This window comes from Somniosus microcephalus, chromosome 3 (genome assembly GCF_052327205.1).
Source record: "Somniosus microcephalus isolate GS21.2 chromosome 3, FLI_Smic_1.0, whole genome shotgun sequence".
Classification (NCBI taxonomy): Eukaryota; Metazoa; Chordata; class Chondrichthyes; order Squaliformes; family Somniosidae; genus Somniosus; species Somniosus microcephalus.
This window is the reverse complement of record NC_140989.1, coordinates 94,932,514-94,952,698: the sequence shown is the minus strand read 5'-3', so window position 1 is coordinate 94,952,698 and position 20,185 is coordinate 94,932,514. Positions and strand designations below refer to the sequence as shown.

General features: G+C 45.6%; 1 protein-coding gene across 21 annotated transcripts in view; it reads left to right on the top strand.

The window, feature by feature from the left end:
* Positions 1–20,185, top strand: part of LOC147121217 (girdin-like) — a 456,789-nt gene that overhangs the window by 353,731 nt on the left and 82,873 nt on the right. For all 21 annotated transcript variants that reach the window (XR_015077512.1, XR_015077511.1, XR_015077513.1 and 18 more), the window contains 2 exons: positions 4,621–4,797; positions 6,057–6,218. Coding sequence is in view for 18 of the 21 variants with exons in the window: in XM_085981375.1 (XP_085837501.1) it covers positions 4,621–4,797; positions 6,057–6,218 (339 nt within the window). In the remaining 3 variants the exon portion in view is untranslated. The remainder of the gene's footprint in view (positions 1–4,620; positions 4,798–6,056; positions 6,219–20,185) is intronic.

Here is a 20,185-nt window from a genome sequence, read left to right as displayed (position 1 = left end):
GTTAAAGAAGGGATTAACACAATTGTAATGAAGGATATTATATCTGATGAGGTGGAATCTGTATGGGTAGAATTGAGAAATACTAAGGGGAAAAAAACATTAGTGGGAGTGGTTTATAGACCTCCAAACAGTAAGGCAGAGGTTGGGGATGGCATTAAAAGGGAAATTAAAGAAGCGTGCAATAAGGGCACAGCAGTCATCATGGGTGACTTTAATCTACATATAGATTGGGCCAACCAAATGAGTAACAATACTGTGGAGGAGGAATTCCTGGAGTGTTTACGGGATGGTTTCCTGGACCAATATGTCGAGGAACCAACCAGAGATCAGGCCATCTTAGACTGGGTATTATGTAACGAGAAAGGATTAATTAGCAATCTTGTTGTACGAGGCCCCTTGGGTCGGAGCGATCATAATATGATCGAATTCTTCATTAAGATGGAGAATGAAGTCGTTGACTCGGAGACTAGGGTCCTCAATTTAAATAAAGGAAACTACGATGGTCTGAGGAGCGAGTTGGGTAGGATTGATTGGGGAATGGCACTCAAAGGGTTGACGGTGGATAGGCAATGGCAAACATTCAAAGACCGAATGGATGAACTACAGAATTTGTTCATCCCAGTTTGGCATAAAAATAGAACAAAAAAGGTGACCCAACCGTGGCTAACAAGGGAAATTAGGGATAGCATAAGGTCCAAGGAGAGGGCATATAAATTGGCCAGAAAAAGCAATAATCCTGAGGATTGGGAGCAGTTTAGGATTCAACAAAGGAGGACAAAGGGATTAATTAAGAAAGGGAAAATAGAATATGAGAGTAAGCTTGCAGAGAACATAAAAACTGACTGTAAAAGCTTTTATAGATATGTGAAGAGAAAAAGATTGGTGAAGTCAAGCGTAGGTCCCTTGCAGCCACAATCGGGGGAATTTATAATGGGGAACAAAGAAATGGCAGACCAATTAAATACATATTTTGGTTCTGTCTTCACAAAGGAGGACACAAATAACCTCCCAGAGATGCCGGGGAACATAGGGTCTGATGAAAGGGTGGAACTGAAAGAAATCAGTATTTGTAGGGAAATGGTGTTAGGAAAATTGATGGGACTGAAGGGCGATAAATCCCCAGGGCCTGATAATCTACATCCCAGGGTACTTAAGGAAGTGGCCCTAGAAATAGTAGATGCATTGCTGGTCATCTTCCAGAACTCGATAGACTCTGGAACGGTACCCATGGATTGGCGGGTAGCTAATGTTACCCCACTATTCAAAAAAGGTGGTAGAGAAAAGGCGGGGAATTATAGACCGGTAAGCTTGACATCGGTAGTGGGGAAAATGCTAGAGTCCATTATAAAAGATGTAATAGCAGAGCACTTGGAAAGCAATGACTGGATCGGACAAAGTCAACATGGATTTACAAAAGGTAAATCATGCTTGACTAATCTACTGGAATTTTTTGAGGATGTAACTGGTAAAATAGATAAGGGAGAACCAGTGGATGTGGTGTATTTGGACTTTCAGAAGGCTTTCGATAAGGTCCCACATAAGAGATTAGCGTGCAAAATTAAGGCACATGGGATTGGGGGCAAGGTATTGACTTGGATAGAGAACTGGTTGGCGGACAGAAAGCAAAGAGTTGGAATAAACGGGTCGTTTTCCGAGTGGCAGGCAGTGACTAGTGGGGTACCGCAAGGATCGGTCGTAGGACCCCAGCTGTTCACAATATATATTAATGATCTGGACGAGGGAATTGGATGTAATATCTCCAAATTTGCAGACGACACAAAGCTGGGTGGGAGGGTATGCTGTGAGGAGGATGTCGTGAAACTCCAGCACGATTTGGACAGGTTGGGTGATTGGGCAGAAACATGGCAAATGCACTGTAATGTGGATAAATGTGAGGTTATCCACTTTGGTGGCAAAAACAGGAAGGCAGATTATTATTTGAATGACAACAGATTGGGAGAAGGGGAAGTGCAAAGAGACCTGGGTGTTCTTGTACACCAGTCGCTGAAGGTAAGCATGCAGGTGCAGCAGGCGGTTAAGAAGGCAAATGGTATGTTGGCCTTCGTAGCGAGAGGGTTTGAGTACAGGAGCAAGGATGTCTTGCTGCAGTTGTACAGGGCCTTGGTGAGACCACACCTTGAGTATTGTGTGCAGTTTTGGTCGCCTTACCTGAGGAAGGACGTTCTTGCCATGGAAGGAGTGCAGCGAAGATTCACCAGGCTGATACCTGGGATGGCAGGAATGACGTATGAGGAGAGATTGTGTCGATTGGGCTTATACTCACTGGAGTTTAGAAGACTGAGAGGGGATCTCATCGAAACCTATAAAATTCTGTCAGGCCTGGACAGACTAGATGCAGGAAGGATGTTTCTGATGGCCGGGGAGTCCAGAACCTGGGGTCATAGTCTAAGGATAAGGGGTAAGCCATTTAGGACTGAAATGAGGAGGAATTTCTTCACCCAGAGAGTGGTGAACCTGTGGAATTCTCTGCCACAGAGGGCGGTGGAAGCCAGTTCATTAAATATATTCAAGAAAAAGTTGGATATATTTCTTAAGGCTAAAGGGATCAAGGGATATGGGGAGAAGGCAGGGACCGGGTACTGAATTTGGATGATCAGCCATGATCTCATTGAATGGCGGAGCAGGCTCGAAGGGCCGAATGGCCTACTCCTGCTCCTATCTTCTATGTTTCTATACTGTGTCAGTCCAACATCCCTGACCTGTTTGGACCTGAAACCAGCCTTAAAGGGTAGCTGCTAGGTGACAAAGGATACCCCCTTCAAACCTGGCTGATGACACCTGTGACGAACCCCACTGATGAACACCAGAAGCATTACAACGCGAGTTATATGGCAACCAGATGTGTAATCGAGCAAGCCAATGGCATGTTCAAGTTGCACTTGAAGTGCCTGGACAAGTCTGCAGGTGCCCTTCAGTACTTACCAGTGAGGGTCTCTAGGATAATCGCCGTATGTTATGTAATGCCCAACATAGTGCAACAGTGAGGACCAGAGGTGAAGGAGGAACAAGTTGCTCAGCATTCCTTATCTGATAAGGATTCCTAATGGACAGGAAGAGGAAGTGTTGCCCGCCCTAGCTTCCTCTTCAAAGGACAGGGGCTGCTGCTCTTCGTTGGATGGCCCTGGAGCAGAGAAGAGACGGATATGATTTAATCATGGGAATGTACAAATGTTGAAATGCACATGATTAAGGTAATCATTTTTCATTCGGTGCTGAATTCAAGTCAGTATAACTTAAGTCTTGTAGGAGATGTGGGTCAGAGAAATTAATTCTGTCACCCTGCAGCAGTACGAGTCTCACCATCTCCAATGCTCAGGGAGGCTGATATGCCGCTTATCTCAAGTCTCCTGCTCAACATTTGTGAGATCCACGAACTGTGTGGGGGTCCGCCTCCAGTCCTCTCCCTCTCCCTTGTATTCTGCGCTCGCTTTTCCTGCAAGGGGGAACGATAGACCTATGGGTATCTGAGGCATGTGAGCATCCAATGGATGTAGTGCATTCGGTAAGAGTGACTAACAGGCAGATGCATCACGACTGTCACTGGCATGCACTTGAGGACGTGTGCTGAGAATTGGGGGAGCTGACTGAGGTGAGATACATAACCAGTATTTGGGTGAGTGGCAATAGTGGATGGAGGAAGGGGGCGGTGAGGAAGTACATTGAAACGCAACGATGGGTGCTGCTGAAGTTTAAGTGGGCATGAGGAGTGATGTGAATGGCATACGATTGACAAGACATAGTGAGGGAGGGTGCACTACAGGATGTAGGTGAATCTGTAACTTTGCTCACCTTTCCTGACCTGGTTAGACAACTTAAGCTCTCAGCAAGATGGAGAAAACTATTTAGTCCTGCAGTATTTGAAGGACAAAATTGCAGTGATGCATCACCATCGGAACACCTGGATAATTTTTCTTAAATTAAAAGTAAAATTGAAGAACCAATGTTCATTGTTGTGGCTTCAGCCACTTGCCTGCCACTATGATGGTTGGATATTATGCAAAGGGGAATAGTTGCAACCTTGCTTTAGTAAAGAATGCCTTGGTATGTGACCTGAGTCAACCTTTGATGACTTTAAGTTTTATGGGGACTGTCAATATGGTAACTGTCAGTGCACTGCTGTTCTTGCTCTGTACCTATCCAAAAGTGAAAGACCAACATTTGCTACAGTATAAAGAATACAGTCCTCACAAAGCAATATCTAACGAAGATCCGTTTCTCTTCCTGACTATAATTAGATCCAGTGCTGTGCATTCATCTGTACACACGTTTGCTGCATATATGACGAATAAAATTGAATTGAATTGAATTGAATTGATCAGCACAACACGGGCTGTGCACAATGCACATGTTGTTGACATGGATATGATACACATGCATTTCTGGACCCAATTTATCATAAGAAATTAATAGGAAATTTCAGAGTTTCAACCCCAAATTTGGGAGCAAAGCTTTACTAATCCACTAATCAAAAAAACAGGAATTAATGATGAACATTGATTTAAAGAAAATAATAATTTTAATGTTCCTAGCCAACTATAGAATGTTGCTTAATAACTGTAAAACTCCATACAATGTATTTGTTAACCTCCATGGTTACAGGTGAAAAAAAACTATGAAGCTCTTAAACAGAGAGAAGAAGAAGAAAAAAATGTGCAGAATTCACAAGGTAGGCCTGGTGAAGAAATCCAGACTACAAGTAAATGGGAGCGAGAGAACCAAGAAGTAACTCGTGATCTATTAAAAGTTAAAGACAGACTTATCGAGGTCGAAAGGAATGTGAGTTTTGTTTAATCTCTTCTGACTAAAACCATTTTTCAAACAGTTGAGTTCTGTGTTGCTGCATTTCTTTGAAAGTTGCCTAAAACTAATTGAGTTCATATATTGAACAGTGATTAATTTTAGTTACTTTCTGACAAATATGTTTTCTTTCAACTGAAGTTACACTTTTTAATCCCCTCCAATTTTCTCCAATCTTCAGCAACTCTTGCTAGTACATAGTTTATTGACCATGGAACTATCAGGCAGTGGAGAACATCAAAACTAAATCCAACCCTCTCCTCACCCAAAGCCCCACACACACTCATCAGCAGGAATGCCACATAGTATTGTGGCGTTGCCACATTGGGGAAACACTGTGTGTATGTAGATAAACCTGTATAATCCCCTTTTAACTGCTGTATTCCCCTCCCCCTGCAAGACAGTTGCAAGCTGAGAGGAACTTGCCTGCTGCTGATAGAAGGAAAACCAATCAGGTTCCAGCAGGAGACCAATCCGTGAGTCATCACAGGTTCGCGGGCTTCACGAATTGAGTACTGTATTGTGAGAGTTCGAGTAAAGACCTATTTCTTGTAGCTCGCTGTGTTGCCTATTTCTTTACGCGGGAGACCGTAGTCCCCCACAGTATCAGGAAAAATAAACGAGTGATTTTTCCCATCTCGCTCCTCTCCCTAGCGTAGAGGGCCTGAGGTCAGTTGTAGCATCCAAGCTAAGAGCTAATTCAGCAGACTATATGGCTTAGTACGACACCAGTCAGTGTCTTTAGGTCATAAGGAACTTGAGACAATGTTACTTTATACTTTCCATCCATTTTTTTTTCTCTCCTTAGGGCAGTGACTTCTGCTGGTTTATGGTTCTATAGGTGGCAGGGGCCCTCTGGTACCTTATCCAAGTGCCTGTTTTTTATTTGTTTTTTATTTTTGACTTTTGGGGCCTTTAAGTGCCAGATTGGCACTTAAAGTCAGAAGGTTGAGGTTCAAGCTCCACTCCACTGCTGCATTCTCAGCTGCTGTATTTCAGATGAGATGTTAAACCGAGGACCAAAGCACTTTCTCCATGATCAGTGGATTTAAAAGATCCCATGGCACTGTTCAAAGAAAAGCAGGGAGTTCTCCCAGTGTCCTGGCCACTTGAAATGATTATTTCCTTAAAATATATAATGGCATTTGACATGTAGAATGCTGGAGACTAAATTCTGTTTCTTTACTGGATCTGTTTTTTGAATTTTTCTAATTTTTTTTCCTCTTTTCCTCACTAAGAATGCAACTCTTCAGGCTGAGAAACAAGCCTTGAAAACCCAGCTGAAGCAGCTAGAGACCCAGAACAACAACTTGCAAGCCCAAATCCTTGCGCTTCAGAGGCAGACAGCATCCCTGCAGGAGCACAATACCACCTTACAGACACAGAATGCCAAGCTGCAGGTCAGATTCAGTGTTGTCAGTGTTCTTTTAGATCCAAAATTGCTGCAACACTTGCTAAGATGAAATAAATTTCTTGATTGAAATGCCATTCTTATTTTTGAATCATGCTACAGTATGCAGTGCCATCTACTGATCTTTTTTCTACATAAGGATTCGGTAAAAACTGTGATCTGTATACTAACAATACTTTTCAATTATTTAATGCTTTCGTTGATGAAAACTGCGCTTACTTCAAGACATTTTCCAGGAGAAAGCGTACAAGCCTCTAGTCAAAAGCATTCATCAGCACACTGCTATAATGCACTGGAACACATTTTATATTCAGAAGAAAAATATTTACAAATCTGAAAATATTTTGTAAAATCAGTTCCCAATATCATTAGACCCCATTCATTAAAATAAATAGGAGTAAATTTATATTATTTCCTATTTTGTATAAAAGACCATCACATCGGCAGGAAAAAAGGCTTAGAAATTTTACAGCATGGAGAGATAAATTAATATGAGCTCACTCTGGGTTTTTGAGGCTTCCTGCTTTCTTTCAAGCAATTTTTTCTAAAAAAGATTTTCGTTACCATAGAACCAGCTTTCAATGTCAGCTTTCAAAACTAAAGCCCAAATTCTGAACAATAACAAGTTCTCATAGTGACAAAAAAATGTTTTTGTAAATTTTGTTATCATTTGGTGGCTGTCCTTTTAATTCCAGTCACAATAAGGAGTTTAAACCCATCTGCAGTTAAAAAAAAATTTAAAGTCCATGTCCTAGCCAACATGCTAATTGATTTCATGTGGCAGTGTTCATAGAAACATTGAAGATAGGAGAAGGAGTAGGCCATTCGGCCCATCGAGCCTGCTCCACCATTTAATGAGATTAAATCTACATATAGATTGGGCTAACCAAATTAGTAACAATACTGTGGAGGAGGAATTCCTGGAGTGTTTCAGGGATGGTTTCCTGGACCAATATGCCGAGGAACCAACCAGAGATCAGGCCATCTTAGACTGGGTATTATGTAACGAGAAAGGATTAATTAGCAATCTTGTTGTACGAGGCCCTTTGGGTCGGAGCGATCACAATATGATCAAATTCTTCATTAAGATGGAGAATGAAGTAGTCGAATCAGAGACTAGGGTCCTAAATTTAAATAAAGGAAACTACGATGGTCTGAGGAGCGAGTTGGGTAGGATTGATTGGGGAATGTCACTCAAAGGGTTGACGGTGGATAGGCAATGGCAAACATTCAAAGACCGCATGGATGAACTACAGAATTTGCTCATCCCAGTTTGGCATAAAAATAAAACAAAAAAGGTGACTCAACCGTGGCTAACAAAGGAAATTAGGGATAGCATAAGATCCAAGGAGAGAACATATAAATTGGCCAGAAAAAGCAGTAATCCTGAGGATTGGGAGCAGTTTAGGATTCAACAAACGAGGACAAAGGGATTAATTAAGAAAGGGAAAAGAGAATATGAGAGTAAGTTTGCAGGGAACATAAAAACTGACTAAAAACTTTTATAGATATGTGAAGAGAAAAAGATTGGTGAAGTCAAGCGTAGGTCCCTTGCAGTCAGAATCAGGGGAATTTATAATAGGGAACAAAGAAATGGCTGACCAATTAAATACATATTTTGGTTCTGTCTTCACAAAGGAGGACACAAATAACCTCCCAAAGATGTCGGGGAACATAGGGTCTGATGAAAGGGAGGAACTGAAAGCAATCAATATTTGTAGGGAAATGGTGGTAGGGAAATTGATGGGATTGAAGGCCGATAAATCCCCAGGGCCTGATAATCTACATCCTAGGGTACTTAAGGAAGTGGCACGAGAAATAGTTGATGCTTTGCTGATCATCTTCCAGCATTCGATGGAATCTGGGACAGTACCCATGGATTGGAGGGTAGCTAATGTTACCTCACTAATCAAAAAAGGTGGTAGCGAGAAAACGGGGAATTACATCGATAGTGGGGAAAATGCTAGAGTCCATTATAAAAGATGTAATAGCAGAGCACTTGGAAAACAGTGACAGGATCGGACAAAGTCAACATGGATTTACAAAAGGTAAATCGTGCTTGACTAATCTACTGGAAATTTTTGAGGATGTAACTGGTAAAATAGATAAGGGAGAACCAGTGGATATGGTGTATTTGGACTTTCAGAAGGCTTTTGATAAGGTCCCGCATAAGAGATTAGTGATGTGCCTCAATGAATCCGAGACTCAACGTTAACAGAGCAAAGCAAGGCTTTTATTAACTCAGAAAGTAATACACAGTGGAGAAGTGTCTCTCATCCAGAGATCTGCTGTACTGCCTGTGAGACACGCTGGGGCCTGCTTAAGTAGGGGCCAGGTATGGGCGGAGCCCTACACACAATACAATACAGGTAAGGAAATGAAACTGAAACTAAACTCCCCTGCTTGTCACAGTCACAGGCACAATCAAACACAGAGAATACAGAGTGCCGGATGAATGGCATATTTCATCACATTCACCCCTTCTACAGATTTAGTCTGTTCGGGGGTTTGATAGTCCTCTGTGACCGACGTAGCTGTTGTGGTGCCGCGGGTGTCGGCTGGGTGTCCCCGGTGGCCTCCTGGGTCTCTGCCAGGGGCGCCGCCAGGGTTGTTGAAGGGGTAGTTGGTGGGGGCACCGTTGGTCGATGTTCTTCCGGGGGTGATGAAAGGATAGTGGGTGGGTAAGAGTTGCTGTGATCGTTGTTGCTGTTGTTGTCGTGGTTGTTGTCGTTACCGGCTGGGGCGATGTCTTTTATGGACACGGTGTCCTCCCTGCCATCGGCGTGCCGGACATACGCGTATTGGGGGTTGGCGTGGAGTAGGTGCACTGACTCCACGAGAGGGTCCGTCTTGTGGCCCCTCACATGCCTTTGTACAAATACCGGACCTGGGGTGGAGAGCCATGACGGCATGGATACGCCTGAGGTGGATTTCCGGGGAAAGACAAACATTTGTTCATGAGGCATGGCATTAGTGGCAGTACACAATAGCGACCGTATCGAATGGAGCACACCTGGGAGGACTTCCTGCCAGCGGGAGATAGGGAGGCCCTTGGTCCTTAGAGCTAGAGTGACTGCTTTTCCATACTGTCCCGTTCTCTCGCTCCACCTGGCCGTTACCCTGGGGGTTGTAGCTGGTGGTACGGCTCGTGGCGATCCCCCTGGACAGCATGTACTGGCGTAGCTCTTCACTCATGAAGGACGCCCCCCTATCCGTATGGATGTAGCACGGCATACCGAACAGGCAGAACAGGCTGTTGAGGCATTTAATGACCGTGGCGCTGGTCATGTCTGGGCAGGGGAAGGCGAATGGGAAACGGGAGTATTCGTCCACAATGTTCAGGAAGTAAACATTGCGGTCGACTGACGGGAGGGGGCCCTTGAAATCTAAGCTGAGCCGCTCAAAGGGCCGTGTAGCTTTGATTAATGGGCTCTATCTGGGCGGTAGAACCGAGGCTTGCACTCAGCGCAAGTGCGGCAGTTCCTGGTCAGAGACCGAACTTCCTCAATCGAGTAGGGTAAGTTGCGGGACTTTATGAAGTGGAACAGCCGTGTGACCCCTGGGTGGCAGAGGTCGTTGTGGAGGGTCTGTAGCCGATCCCCGGTGGCGCTGGCACACATCCCTCGTGAGAGGGCGTCGGGGGATTCGTTAAGGGCCCCTGGCCGGTAAATGATGTCATACTCGAAGGTGGAGAGCTCGATGCGCCACCTGAGAATCTTATCATTTTTAATCTTCCCCTTCTGTTTATTATTGAACATAAACGCTACCGACCGCTGGTCGGTAAGTAGGGTGAAGCGTTTGCCGGCTAGGTAGTGGCGCCAGTGGCGCACTGCCTCCACGATGGCTTGGGCCTCCTTTTCCACGGAGGGGTGTCTGATCTCGGGCCCTTGGAGGGTCCTCGAGAAGAAAGCTACGGGCCGCCCCGCCTGGTTGAGGGTGGCCGCCAAGGCAAAGTCAGACGCATCACTTTCCACTTCAAAGGGAGTGTTCTCGTCCACTGCCTGTAGCGTGGCCCGTTCAATATCCCGCTTAATGCTTCTGAAGGCGGCGTGGGCCTCAGCAGAGAGCGGAAAAGAGGATGCTTTCAAGAGGGGGCGGGCTTTGTCGGAGTAGTTGGGGACCCATTGGGCATAATAAGAAAATAACCCCAGGCACCTTTTCAGGGCTTTGGGAGTGTTGGGCAGGGGCAGCTCCCGTAGGGGGCGCAATCGGTCGGGGTCTGGTCCGATTTCCCCATTCTCCACCACGCTGCCTAGTATGCAGAGGCGCGTGGTGTTGAAAACGCACTTGTCCTCGTTGTAAGTGAGGTTGAGTTTTTGTGCGGTTTTCAGGAACCTCTCGAGGTTCGAGTCGTGATCCTGCTGGTTGTGACCGCAGATGGTGACGTTGTCGAGGTAGGGGAAGGTTGCCTGCAAGTGGTGGTGCGGTCCATCTCCCTCTGGAAGACCGAGACCCCATTCGTCACCCCAAAGGGGACTCTGAGGAATTGGTAGAGGCGTCCGTTCGCCTCGAAGGCGGTGTACGGGCGGTCCTCTGGCCTGATAGGGAGCTGGTGGTACGCTGACTTGAGGTCGATGGTGGAGAACACCCGGTATTGGGCAATTTGGTTCACCATTTCTGATATGCGGGGTAGCGGGTAGGCGTCTAGTTGGGTGTACATGTTGATCGTTTGGCTATAGTCGATCACCATCTGTTTCTTCTCGCTACCCCTCACCACCACCACTTGGGCGCGTCACGGGCTGTTGCTGCGTTCAATAACGCGCTCCCTCAGCAGCCTGTCCACCTCGGTCGCGATAAACCGCCTGTCCTCCCAGCTGTACCTCCTGCTTTTGGTCGCTATTGGCCGGCAGTTGGGAGTAAGGTTCGCGAATAGCGAAGGCGGCTTTACCTTCAGGGTAGCCAGACCGCACACTGTGAGGGGCGGCTGGGACCCACCGTAATTGAGCGTGATGCTTTGGTGGTGGCACTGGAAATCCAGGCCCAAGATCATGCTCGCACATAGATTCTTCATGATTAGTAATTTAAAATTATCGTATACAGTTCCGTTAACGGACAATTGTACCGCGCAGTAACCCATAATGGTCGATGTCTGGGTTTTATCAGCCATAGAGATGGTGCCCCGAGCAGGGACCACCGTTAGAGAGAGTTGTTGTGCTAGTTCAGGGTGGATAAAACTCTCCGTGCTTCCACTGTCAATTAAACATTTAACCCTGCACCCGTTTACCTCGATGTCCACCATTGATTTGGATAGCGGGTGCGGTCTGGTCTGGTCCACTGTGACCGATGCCACTGTAGGGCCCTGATCGAGACAAGATGGCGTCCACGCTGTCTGCTTACAAGATGGCGGACCCCACGAGGTCGGGCAAGATGGCGTCCAAGATGGCCGCTCCCACGGCGCACACGCGGCGGTGGCGGGTTTTCCAGCGGGGTTCCCTCTGCACACCTTCCCGAAGTGCCCCTTCTTACCGCACTTAAAGCAGGTGGTGCCTTTCGCCGGGCACAGGTTTCTGGTGTGCTTCGGCTGCCCGCAGAAGTAGCAGTTGGGGCCCCGACGCGTCGCGGCTGTCGTAGGGCTTCTGGGGGGAGAGCGGGGCCCCGACAGTGTCGGGCTGCCGGGCGGGGAAGATGCCTTCCAAGATGGCGGCGCCCTTGGTGCACACATGGCGGCGTGGGCGGCGCGGGCTGAAGAGTGGGCGGCGCGGGCTGAAGAGTAGGCGTCCGAGTTTCTCTGGGCCACATCCAGGGATCGCGCTGTGTCCACAGCCTGTTTCAGGTCCAGTCCCGTTTTTTCCAGTAGTCTCTGCCGGATGTAAGTGGAGCTGAGGCCTGTGATAAAGGCATCACGAACAAGCTCGTCAGTGTACACTGCGGCTTTTACATCTTGGCACTTGCAGTCTTTGCCAAGCGTTTTCAGGGTGACTAGGAACTCATCCAGCAATTCCCCAGGTTGTTGTGTGCGAGTAGCGAGCAGATGCCTAGCGTACACCTCGTTCGTAGGCTGCTGGTAATGCGCCTTTAGGATGTCGCAGGCGGCCGGGTACGTGTCGGCGTCTTGGATGAGGGGGTAAACCCGGTGGCTTACCCAATTCCGCAGGATTCCGAGTTTCATACTTTCAGCGTCCGTAGCGTCTGTGATGGCTGCGGAATTGTCCAGGAAGAATTCCATACACTTAAACCAGTGTCCGAATCGTGCCGATGCGTCCGAAGCATGCGGGTCCAAATCCAAACGTTCGGGTTTCAAGAGTTGATCCATTGCGTTGAAAATTGAGTTAATAAAATTGATGTGCCTCAATGAATCCGAGACTCAACGTTAACGGAGCAAAGCAAGGCTTTTTTTAACTCAGAAAGTAATACACAGTGGAGAAGTGTCTCTCATCCAGAGATCTGCTGTACTGCATGTGAGACACGCTGGGGCCTGCTTAAGTAGGGGCCAGGTATGGGCGGAGCCCTACACATAATACAATACAGGTAAGGAAATGAAACTGAAACTAAACTCCCCTGCTTGTCACAGGCACAATCAAACACAGAGAATACAGAATGCCTGATGAATGGCATATTTCACCACAATTAGCATGTAAAGTTAAGGCACATGGGATTGGGGGCAAGGTATTGACTTGGATAGAGAACTGGTTGGCAGACAGAAAGCAAAGAGTTGGAATAAACCGGTCTCTTTCCGAGTGGCAAGCAGTGACTGGTGGGGTACCGCAGGGATCGGTCCTTGGGCCCCAGCTATTCACAATATATATTAATGATCTAGACGAGGGAACTAGATGTATTATCTCCAAATTTGCAGATGACACAAAGCTGGGTGGGCGTGTGTGCTGTGAGGAAGATGCTGAGAAACTCCAGGTTGATTTGGACAGGTTGGGTGATTGGGCAAAAGCATGGCAGATGCAATATAATGTGGACAAATGCGAGGTTATCCACTTTGGTGGCAAAAACAGGAAGGCAGATTATTATCTGAATGGCAATAGATTGGGAGAAGGGGAAGTGCAACGAGACCTGGGTGTCCTTGTGCACCAGTCGCTGAAGGTAAGCATGCAGGTGCAGCAGGCGGTTAAGACGGCAAATGGAATGTTGGCCTTCGTAGCGAGAGGGTTTGAGTACAGGAACAAGGATATCTTGCTGCAGTTGTACAGGGCCTTGGTGAGACCACATCTTGAGTATTGTGTGCAGTTTTGGTCGCCTTATCTGAGGAAGGATGTTCTTGCCATGGAAGGAGTTCAGCGAAGATTCACCAGGCTGATACCTGGGATGGCAGGAATGACGTATGAGGAGAGATTGGGTCGATTGGGTTTGTACTCGCTGGAGTTTAGAAGAATGCGAGGGGATCTCATTGAAACTTATAAAATTCTGACAGGACTGGACAGACTAGATGCAGGAAGGATGTTCCCGATGGTCGGGGAGTCCAGAACCAGGGGTCACAGTCTAAGGATAAGGGGTAAGCCATTTAGGACAGAAATGAGGAGGAATTTCTTCACCCAGAGAGTGGTGAACCTGTGGAACTCTCTACCACAGAAGGCGGTAGAGGCCAATACATTAAATATATTCAAGAAGGAGTTGGATATATTTCTTAAGGCTAAAGGGATCAAGGGGTATGGGGAGAAAGCAGGGACCGGGTACTGAATTTGGATGATCAGCCATGATCGCATTGAATGTCGGAGCAGGCTCGAGGGGCCGAATGGCCTACTCCTGCTCCTATCTTCTATGTTTCTATGTAACAAGATTGCTAATCAATCCTTTCTCATTACATAATACCCAGTCTAAGATGGCCTGATCTCTGGTTGGTTCCTCGACATATTGGTCCAGGAAGCCATCCCGTATACACTATAGGAATTCCTCCTCCACAGTATTGTTACCAATTTGGTTAGCCCAACCTATATGTAGATTAAAGTCACCCTTGATAACTGCTGTGCTCTTATTGCACGTGTCTCTAATTTCCAGTTAATACCATCCCTTACCTCAGCATTACTGTTTGGGGGTCTGTATACAACTCCCACTAACGTTTTCTGCCCCATGGTATTTCTCAGCTCTACCCATGCAGATTCCATATCCTTCCTTCCTATTGTGTTAATCTCCTCTTTAACCAGCAATGCTACCCCACCTCCTTTTCCTTTTTGCCTGTCCTTCCTGAATATTGAATACCCCTGGATGTTGAATTCCCAGCCTTGGTCACCCTGGAGCCATGTCTCCGTAATCCCAATTATATCCGTTTACATCTATTTGTGCAGCTAATTCATCCACCTTATTACGAATGCTCCTCGCATTAAGACACAAAGCCTTCAGGCTTGTTTTTTTAACACACTTAGTCCTTTTAGAATTTTTATTTACTGTGGCCCTGTTTGATTTACACACTTGATTTCTCTGCCTTCCACTTTTGCTTTTCTCCTACTTTTCTTTTGCTTCTATCCTTGCTTCCCTTTCCTCTGTCTCCCTGCACAGGTTCCCAACCCCCTGCCATTTTAGTTTAAACCCTCCCCAACAGCACTAGCAGACTCCCCCTAGGATATCGGTCCCGGTTCTGCCTAGGTGCAAACCGTACATTTTGTACTGGTCCCACCCCCCAGAACCGGTTCCAATGTCCCAGGAATTTGAATCCCTCCCCTTTGCACCATTCCTCTAGCCACGTATTGATCTGAAATATCCTTCTATTTCTACTCTGACTAGAACGTGGCACTGGTAGCAATCCTGAGATTACTACCTTTTGAGGTCCTATTTTTTAATTTACCTCCTAACTCCCTATATTCAGCTTTTAGGACCTCATCCCATTTTTTACCTATATCGTTGATACCTATATGCACCATGACAGCTGGCTGTTCACCCTCCCCCCCCCCCCCCAGAATACCCTGCAGCCGCTCCGAGACATCCTTGACCCTTGCACCAGGGAGGCAACATACCATCCTGGAGTATCGTTTGCGGCCGCAGAAACGCCTATCTATTCCCCTTACAATAGAATCTCCTATCACTATAGCTCTCCCACTCTTTTTCCTCCCGTCCTGTGCAGCAGAACCACCCATGGTACCAGGAAGTTGGCTACTGCTGCCTTCCCCCCGATAAGCCATCTCCCCCAACAATATCTAAAGCGATATATCTGTTTGAGAGGGGGATGGCCACAGGGGACCCCTGCACTACCTGCCTGCGCCTACTACTCTGCCTGGCGGTCACCCATTCCCTTCCTGCCTGTGCAGCCTTTACCTGCGGTGTGACCAACTCCCTAAACGTGCTATCCACGATGTCCTCAGCATCGCGAATGCTCCAGTATGTATCCATTCGCAGCTCCAGCGCCACAATGCGGTCTGCCAGTAGCTGCAGCTGGATACACTTCCTGCACACATGGTCGTCAGGGACACAGATCATCAGTTCAAGCAAGGTTAGAGGTTGGGGAAGTAAGTGGACCAAGGCAGGGTGAAGAGAAGTGGAAAGACGGAGGGGTGAAAGGGAGAGGGGGCTGGAAGGAGGGGAGAGGAAAGGAGGAGTGTATGCAAGGGAAGGGTAGGGGGTTGAGGGAAAGGGTGAACTGGGATAGGGGATGAGGAGGTTAGGGACAGGAGTAGAGAACGTCTGTAGTGGAGGGCAGGGTGAATCAATGGATTTTGGAACATAATGTTGTTTGTGCGGGGATTCCTGATGGTGGGCATGTGATGTGTCAGATGTGGAGAGAATCCAAGCGGTTGAAGCTAAAAGGAGGCAGGGCGACGACGAGCAGCCAAGGCCGATAGTGGTTCGGGTTGGCAGCCATGCTGTGGAGAAGGCTAGTGAACAGATGTAAGAGGAAAGTAATTTTCAGTTAGGAATGAGAGTTTGCAAATTTGGCGGTGGGGTTTATATTGGTGCTGTGCAGTCTTACCTCGGCCAAGGAGGCAACATGCTGCTTGACGCACAAGCTCCTGGAGGTGAGAGGCTGCTGCAGAGTCACCAAGTGGCCATGTTGTGGAACTGCAGGAGGATTCACCAACATTCCCAATTTCAAATTCTGGTTTTCTACCTAATATTACACAAGAGATTTAAGATAGAAATAGCCTCATCACAGCACCAGCTACGGGTGTATTAGGTACTGAAGGTAAATGTTGAAACTCTTGTAATGGATTTTGCCTTAGACGGAGCCTAACACAGGATTTACAATGGATTTTGGAATAGAATGTGGCGACCCACTCACTGCAAGGTTTGTTCAAATTGGCTCTCAAACTGAAAGACAGAAGAGAGAAGCCAGGCTACTTTTGAACAGCTCAGTGGGATTTAATCAGTTAAAAGTATGATGGCCAATTATTTTTGAATTTGACTGCCAGTTATGAAAATCCAAATAAGTCATGGCAACTGGTGAAATAATATTTAAGTGGTTGGATCTGTTCATTGAGTGGGTTTAGAGAATGTAGTTGAACTGATTGGAATTTCTACAGGAAAAGACCAGATAAACTAGCTTACTGTCATAGTCACAAAAGATTACAAGGAAGAAAGGACTATACATGTGTATATGATGTATATAAAAGTTATCTGTCAAGAAATAACTTGCCATTCAATTGTGACTCTAATTGTTTCCACTCAAGTTAAATAATAGATCTACTGTAAATATTTAATTGCATTACATCATTTAGATTTTTTGTTCTTTGTTTAATACATTTTCTTAATAGTTTAAACTTAAAACAAGATCTTATGTGATTCTCTGCTGTTCTTGAAGACGAGTCTAGAGAGAGCCAATGGAGGCACAGGATAAATTCCAGCAGCTTAAAAATAATAGTTTTTTTGTTATCTCAGGTGTGTTGCCAAAAGCTTGCCTAGATATACACTATAAGATGTGAGTAGTTAGGGCTTCCTCATGAGAAACTATAACAGATATGGAAATATCATGTTGGGTACGGTAGCATAGTGGTTATGTTACCGGACTAGTAATCCAGAGGTCTGGACTAATGATCTGGAGACATGAGTTCAAATGCCACCACGGCAGCTGGGAATTTAAATTCAATTAAATAAATTTGGAATAAAAAGCTAGTATCAGGAATGGTGACCATGAAACTACTGCATTGTTGTAAAAACCCATCTGGTTCACTAATCTGCTGTCCATACCTGGTCTGGCCTATATGTGACTCCAGACCCACAGCAATGTGGTTGACTGTGAACTGCCTTCTGAAATGGCCTAGCAAGCCATTCAGTTGTATTCAAGAAGGTGGCTCACCACCGCCTTCTCGAGGACAATTAAGGATGGGCAATAAATGCTGGCCTTGCCGGCGATGTCCACGTCCCTTGAATGAATTTTTTTTAAATGTGCAGCAAACTGTTCTTGTGAAGTTGACATTTCCACATTTTTTATCCGGACATATGCACCGTCGCAGACGCAAAATCTTTCACCTATATCTGATCTTTCATTGAAGAGGCTGGAAATCGGGGAGCTGCAGGCAAAGACAGAGAAAATAAGCAATCTTCAGCCTTTATACCAGCCATCACTTATAGCGAGCAAATCGGGTTCGCACAAACACGTCCGCCATAAGCAGGAAAATGGAGTTGAGGGCAGATCAGCCATGATCTAATTGAATGGTGGAGGAGGCCTGAGGGAGCTGAATGGCCTACTTCTGTTCTTAATGTTCCAATGTTCCTAAAATACAAGAACCGAATTATTATAGCATAAGAAAGACCCAAAAACATAGCACTCATTACCAGATTCAGTAATCCTGTTAAGCCAATTTATTTTGGGATCATCATTGGCTATCTGCAGTTAACAAAATATGTTTTAACCCTTCAAGTGCTGTGGACAAGTTTACATGTCGATTGTAGCAATTCTTGGTTTGGATATGATTTTCATATGTGATTGCAATCTTCAGAATCTGGATTTTTGATTGGCTTGAAAATCCTTGGTCATCTCCTTGAGGGGCAGGTGTGGGGGATGAGAGGTAAAATTGGAAGAGGTGCTGACATAAAGGTGCTAGTGAGTATTTTGAGGCTGACACTAGCGGTAGCCTGGGAGCAGATTGCCTGCTCTGCCCTTTCGGCTGCAGAGATGCACAACTGAAGCGAAACTAGGGAAAGGGAACAAAAATTGTGGGAGTGAAATTTATTTTTAGATGAAAAATAGGGAAATTCTCGTTTTCTCTCGAATAGTGACCCACCAACAAAATCATGTACTCCGAAATCGTGCATTTTGGTGCCAAATGATTCCATAATTTAGGGATCCAATGGCCCAGAATTTGCTGTCAAAATAACGGTACATTTAGTGGTGCTCTCCGTTATTAATGTAGAACTTCAGGCGAGGAATAGATACCCAGTGAATTGCGAATTGCCACAAGTTGCTGCTCAATTTGTGCTGCTCAGTCATTAGCCTCGTGAAAACGGCACCTCAACCTCCCCATTATTTTTAAGAACTTGCTGGATTTACACATTAAACTCTCTGCAGAAAGTTACAGCTGGTACTTAGCAGTGTAAATACCCTTTTAATAATGTTATAATTGTTAATGCCAATTAACCTCTCCGGCCTAGAAAGGGACTATTTAAACTGAAGGCTTTGTGTCTTAATGTGAGGAGCATTTGTAATAAGGTGGATGAATTAGCTGTGCAAATAGAGGTAAACAAATATGATATGTTTGGGATTACGGAAATATGGCTCCAGGGTGGCCAAGGCTGGGAACTCAACATCCAGGGGTATTCAATATTCAGGAAAGATAGGCAGAAAGGAAAAGGAGGTGGGGTAGCATTGCTGGTTAAAGAGGGGATTAACACAATTGAAAGGAAGGATATTAGCTCTGATGATGTGGAATCTGTATGGGTAGAACTGAGAAATACAAAGGGGCAGAAAACGTTAGTGGGAGTGGTATATAGACCTCCAAACAGTAATGCGGAGGTCGGGGATGGCATTAAAAGGGAAATTAGAGAAGCATGCAATAAGGGCACAGCAGTTATCATGGGTGACTTTAATCTACATATAGATTGGGCTAACCAAATTAGTAACAATGCTGTGGAGGAGGAATTCCTGGAGTGTATACGGGATGGTTTCCTGGACCAATATGTTGAGGAACCAACTAGAGATCAGGCCATCTTAGACTGGGTATTATGTAATGAGAAAGGATTAATTAGCAATCTTGTTGTGCGAGGCCCCTTGGGTCGGAGCAATCATAATATGATAGAATTCTTCATTAAGATGTAGAGTGAAATAGTTGACTCAGAGACTAGGGTCCTGAATTTAAACAAAGGAGACTACGATGGTATGAGGTGCGAGTTGGGTAGGATTGATTGGGGAATGTCATTCAAAGGGTTGACGGTGGATGGGCAATGGCAAACATTCAAAAATCGCATGGATGAACTACAGAATTTGTTCATCCCAGTTTGACATAAAAATAAAATAAAAAAGGTGACTCAACCGTGGCTAACAAGGGAAATTAGGGATAGCATAAGATCCAAGGAGAGGACATATAAATTGGCCAGAAAAAGCAGTAAACCTGAGGATTGGGAGCAGTTTAGGATCCAACAAAGGAGGACAAAGGGATTAATTAAGAGGGGGAAAATAGAGTATGAGAGTAAGCTTGCAGGGAACATAAAAACTGACTGTAAAAACTTTTATAGATATGTGAAGAGAAAAAGATTGGTGAAGTCAAGCGTAGGTCCCTTGCAGTCAGAATCAGGGGAATTTATAATGGGGAACAAAGAAATGGCAGACCCATTAAATACATACTTTGGTTCTGTCTTCACAAAGGAGGACACAAATAACCTCCCAAAGATGTTGGGGAACATAGGGTCTAATGAAAGGGAGGAACTGATAGAAATCAGTATTTGTAGGGAAATGGTGTTAGGGAAATTGATGGGATTGAAGGCCGATAAATCCCCAGGGCCTGATAATCTACATCCTAGGGTACTTAAGGAAGTGGCCCTAGAAATAGTAGATGCATTGCTGGTCATCTTCCAAAATTCAATAGACTCTGGAACAGTACCCATGGATTGGCGGGTAGCTAATGTTACCCCACTGTTCAAAAAGGT